The sequence below is a fragment of the Cryptotermes secundus genome, unplaced genomic scaffold (assembly GCF_002891405.2).
Source record: "Cryptotermes secundus unplaced genomic scaffold, Csec_1.0 scaffold117, whole genome shotgun sequence".
In the NCBI taxonomy this organism is placed as follows: Eukaryota; Metazoa; Arthropoda; class Insecta; order Blattodea; family Kalotermitidae; genus Cryptotermes; species Cryptotermes secundus.
Genome location: NW_019737981.1, coordinates 2,313,971 through 2,318,690, shown reverse-complemented (window position 1 = coordinate 2,318,690; position 4,720 = coordinate 2,313,971). Strand labels below are relative to the sequence as shown.

Sequence of the window (4,720 nt, the reverse complement as noted above, 5' to 3'; positions counted from 1 at the left end):
TTACAAACTGTAAACTGTAGACTGGAATGCTATTATATGTTACTTGTACGTAGGGCAAATAGGCCTTAATGAGAATATACTACGTATATTGGGTGTATTTCCATCCGTTCGTGCATTTCATATATGAAACTACAAAACTTGTTTCTCTGAAATTCGGTACCTAAAATTTACATAAAAATTGTCTGGCTAGTTAAAGTTTGGCCCCGTATGGCTTTAATATAACTCTTGCTTTACATTGGTGTTCATATCTAACGTTATGAATGTTCTCAAAAACAAAACTTGCTAATGGTACAAAACATCAGTTCCCTTAAAATGTAAAACTTTTGTATATACATTTGCATGTAGGACATAATTTGAACGAACACCCTCTATCCGCTAAAGTTGGCACTAACTTCGCCGATAAGCGGCGGTCGCTCGGTCGGTATACTATAGTTCCCTTGCGGACTAAAACCACGGAGTTTGTTTTTGTGCGTAATAACTCATTTCTTTAAACAGACCTGTCAGCAACAGACTTGTTTGTTCCTTGCATTTTAAAATAAAATCTGGTTTATACTAGAAAAGCGTTCGACATAATTGATAAGACCAGAGAAAAGAGAATTTGATATTTATTTGCAATAAATTAACATAAAGAATTTAGAGGAATACACATTTTCAGAGAGGAGACACTTCAAAACGTATGTGCTGTATTGGAGTAAACCTTTTAACACATATAGCGTTCTGTATTCTGGGATACATGGCCCTGTAGCTTGGTGAAATTCAACTGATGTTTTGCAGGAACATAGCCTCCATCTGCAGGGCTGAAGAACAATCCAAGCTAGAAACCACTATGAAGCAGGCAGCAAGTTACTTGCTTCCATCACTTCTTTTGTCTATTTTCATATATATACTTTTATATTTCTCAACCAGGCTTCCGGTTTCTTCAAACCAACTTCATGAAAATGCACTGAAAATGTGTTTTCGTCAGGCAGATAGTGTAGTTTGCTTTGAGGTATCACAGATATGAAATAGCTTTGGCAGTGTAGCTGTTTTCATTGCCTCACTTTCTGAAGGTCTCCAGCCAGTTGTTGATTGAGGTATTTGGTGTTGTTCTGAGTCCCGCCAAGTAAATGATGAGATATTACCTCGAGGCTAGTCACACTCACGTCCTTCTGCTTCGTTCCAAATTCATTTTTTCTTATTTGTGCTTTATGCATTATCCTGTGTTTAAAGTATAGTTAGATATTATTTCAAAGAGACGGATTAATTTTGATTGGAAATAGAAGCCACACCAGCCGGACTTGCATATTCCGTAACTTCGTCAAGCCTTTATTATTGGTCTTACTGAGCAGTATTTTAGTCTAAAAGGATACTGTCATCCTCCCAGGTCTGTACATTGTGAGAAGCACTTTGAGTTGTTAAATACTGTACCTATACTGAAATGGGATTAATCAGTTACGTTATTGGTCTCTTTGTCTGTGTTACATATTGTCCTCGTTGTCGTTTCCTTTCGAGCTCTGTACAGATTTGAGGGCAAACCCGTATAGAACTCTTTCATGTTATTTGAGAGCTTATTTTTGGATTGCATAATTGGTCTTATAGCTCCCACCAAATTAGAATATTTTATTTTGAGAATGGATATATCGTGTTTTATTTCAGAACTATCAAATTGATATTTTAAAACAATTTTAGAAAATGTATTTATATGCATTTCATTTGAAAACCTTAAATGAAAAATTGATATGAGTTCAGAGAAAATATGTAAAATTATGTTAATTCCTGAAACGATATGGAATTGCAGTACTGAACTCTATGTGTATTTCTTTCAACATATATGTTTGTATGGCCTAGTTAAGCTAACATGTACTTATGAAAGCTGATTTTGTACGTCGTGTTTCATTTAGAAAAAAGAGCATTAAACGGACGTATATCGAGCTATGCTGAGACGATACAGTAGTAAACCGATGAACAGAGCTAGTAAACATATATTTTAATTTTGTTTCCAATGAGCTTCACAAGCAGGTGGCCAAAATTGGGCATACTGAATTGTTTAAAAACTTGAATAATCTGAAAACAGGAACGGAAAGGAGTATAGGTATACTATTGTGCATTCTGCTGAACGGTGTTATGCCTTCGGCATATCGAAACACACTTTATAAGTTTCACCGGCCCTGCAGCAACAGATTAAAAGCTTTATCCATGCATAACAGTGTTATTAATGTTCTGGCTTGAGTTTGTAGCTTGCCTTCCATATCTCAAAGAGGCAGATAGTGGAGTGGAACCTGTAGAAGATGGCCAGCGGCATAGAAATGTGGGTGATGACTGTCCAGGGCCACACACCGAAGAACTTGAGGTGCTCTGGGTTGTATTCAGCATGCCCTTTCTGCATAGTATTAATCATCCACATGGCGGCATTGGCCACAATGAGGAACGTGATCAGTTGCCTGCCAGGTTTGCGTTTCTTGTCGGCCTTTGTCCTACACCTTCTACTGGATGCATCAAGCACTAGGATTGTCTGCGCTGTTGTTTCTGTAAGAGCAAGGATCTCAATGACCACTCCGGCTGGTACGTCCGTTTCCTCCGCGTAGTTGAATCCGATAATGGAAAATATGCAATAGACGTACATTCCGGCCTGTGACATGACCAGTAGAGTGTTGTCCAGGCCCATACCATGACCCCTGTTTGTCTCTGCAAAGTAACAGTAAATTGGCATGAGAAGATTTGTAAAATGATAAAGGGAATTGGATGTGAACGAGTGTCTTGTTACGGACCTACTCTGCTAGCCCCTGAGGATAAATAAGTATCGGGTACTATTCGAATGATAATTAACAGGAGAAAACTGAAGTATACGGAGAAGAACCTGCCCCACTGCTACTTTGTCTCTCACAAACCCCAGATAAGCGCCCTGGAATTGATCCACTTCCTTCAAGATGGTGAGAAATGGCTAATCGCGTTAGCCATTTTACGCCCATGACTGCCCAAACTAAGATGCAGGTCTCATGGTTTCATGCCTCTGAAGTCTATGAAAAACATATTTCGGAATCGAGGGGTAAGTTGTACATCCCACTTTGAAGCTGAAGATAAACGTATTCTACTTTAGAACCTATATCACTTCGACACGTTCAACTTTGTTTATACGTGGTAGCTGAAGGCCGTCTATCTACGTTTAGATATTACATCGACGTACCTGCAGGAAGTATTCTGATCCTGAGCATGCATACCAGTACTGCCAGGATGCACAGAAGGTAAATGCAAATCTCACACAAGCTGACTTCAAACACAGCGAGCTTCACGTATTCTTCTTCACTGTGCAACACCAGGAAGAGTACGAGACTGATGATGGTGAGGACAAGCACCAGGATGCCGGCACACAGTCCCTTGTGGGAGCTGTGACAATCTACTGTGAAGTGGTGAGCCGAGCGTAGGCCACCTGCAAACGGGAACAGCACAGGGGGCGTGCGCTTAAAGCTCCAGGAATTCTCAACTTAAAGATATGACTCCCGGTTTACTCCTGAAGAAACAATACACTGCAACAATTGTACAGGAGTCTGGTAGGGCTTCAGAGTCCAAAGCCAGCCTGAACACAGTTGTGACGAAGAAAAATCGCTGCCTCTACCGGTTTTCCAGTCCCCAACCTGCCACCTCACTGACAGGAAAATTAAAGTTTGTATACACGTATGTGTGCATTCCTTGCGACGAGCTGATCACCCGCCCAAGGAGTCCTACCGAATGTGTAAGATCTAGAAAAAACCGAAGTGAACGGAGAAGTTCATGTAGATAGGCCGAGGCCTACTGGGGCTGCAGTGCCAAGAGGAAAAAAAATGTGTGCATTACAATACCTGTAGAATAAACTAGTTTGCAATAGATGAAAATCAAATTCCAGTAAGGGATACTGAATAGCAGAACATACTGTTGGAAACCGTTAGCACTCTAATCTAGAGTAAACCTTCACTTAGTTTCATTCTTGTGTGATGAAGCAGCTTTGCTCTAGGCTGGTTTGCCAACGTTTCGGACAACCTTCCAGTCTCGAATCTTAAAGGGGATCTTGATGCCAAAATTTCTAATTTCTTGCAAGGAGGCAGTAGAGAATTCGTTGCTCCAATGTCTGGCCAATTAGAAGACAGATCTTATTTTTGTTGCTCATATCAAATTCCAGTGCAATTCATTTTTGCTCCACAAGTAAATGCCATCCCAGCAACAAGTATTTACCCACTTTCATTTCCTAAGAAAAGGCTGGTATTTCCATTCTGTCTATATTTGTCTCAGTTTCAACTTTTGAACGAACTAACCGATTTTGACGAAAAGTTGTCTGAATGTTATGCCATCGAAGTCGACTTCCAGCGTCCTTCTATATATTTTCTACCATCATTAAAACAACGTGGTATACGTGCACACGAACTTAAGGGATAGCAACACCGTCTAATCTTGAGAACGAAGGCCTGAAAAATACATGGTAACAGATATGCGAAAAATATGGAACTCCTGTTAAAGTGTTTCTTTGTAGACTGTAAAAAAGAACTCAGTAATATACCATTGGGCGTAGGAACAGGGGCTTTTGTATGAAGACATTCCTTCAAATTGTGTAAGAAATGCCGTTTATAAGCCAGCAGTTACGGGAACAGCACAAATGCGGAACACGAAGATCATATCCAAGAAATATAGCTTAGATAGAATATCTACTTACGTTAGTTCCAAAAACAAAATGTTACTACTGCTAGTAGTAGTAGTAGTAGTAGTAGTAGTA

At 39.8% G+C, this 4,720-nt stretch overlaps 1 protein-coding gene across 1 annotated transcript in view; it reads right to left on the bottom strand.

Annotated features, from left to right (window-relative positions):
- Nucleotides 1-589: 589 nt before the first annotated feature.
- The window catches only part of LOC111870510 (proton channel OtopLc), a 20,770-nt gene continuing 16,639 nt past the window's right edge, over nt 590-4,720 (bottom strand). Inside the window, exons 10-11 of the mRNA XM_023862858.1 lie at nt 3,164-3,406; nt 590-2,664 (exon numbers count right to left, since the gene is read on the bottom strand). Of these exons, the coding sequence (XP_023718626.1) occupies nt 2,192-2,664; nt 3,164-3,406 (716 nt within the window). The 3' untranslated portion in view covers nt 590-2,191. The remainder of the gene's footprint in view (nt 2,665-3,163; nt 3,407-4,720) is intronic.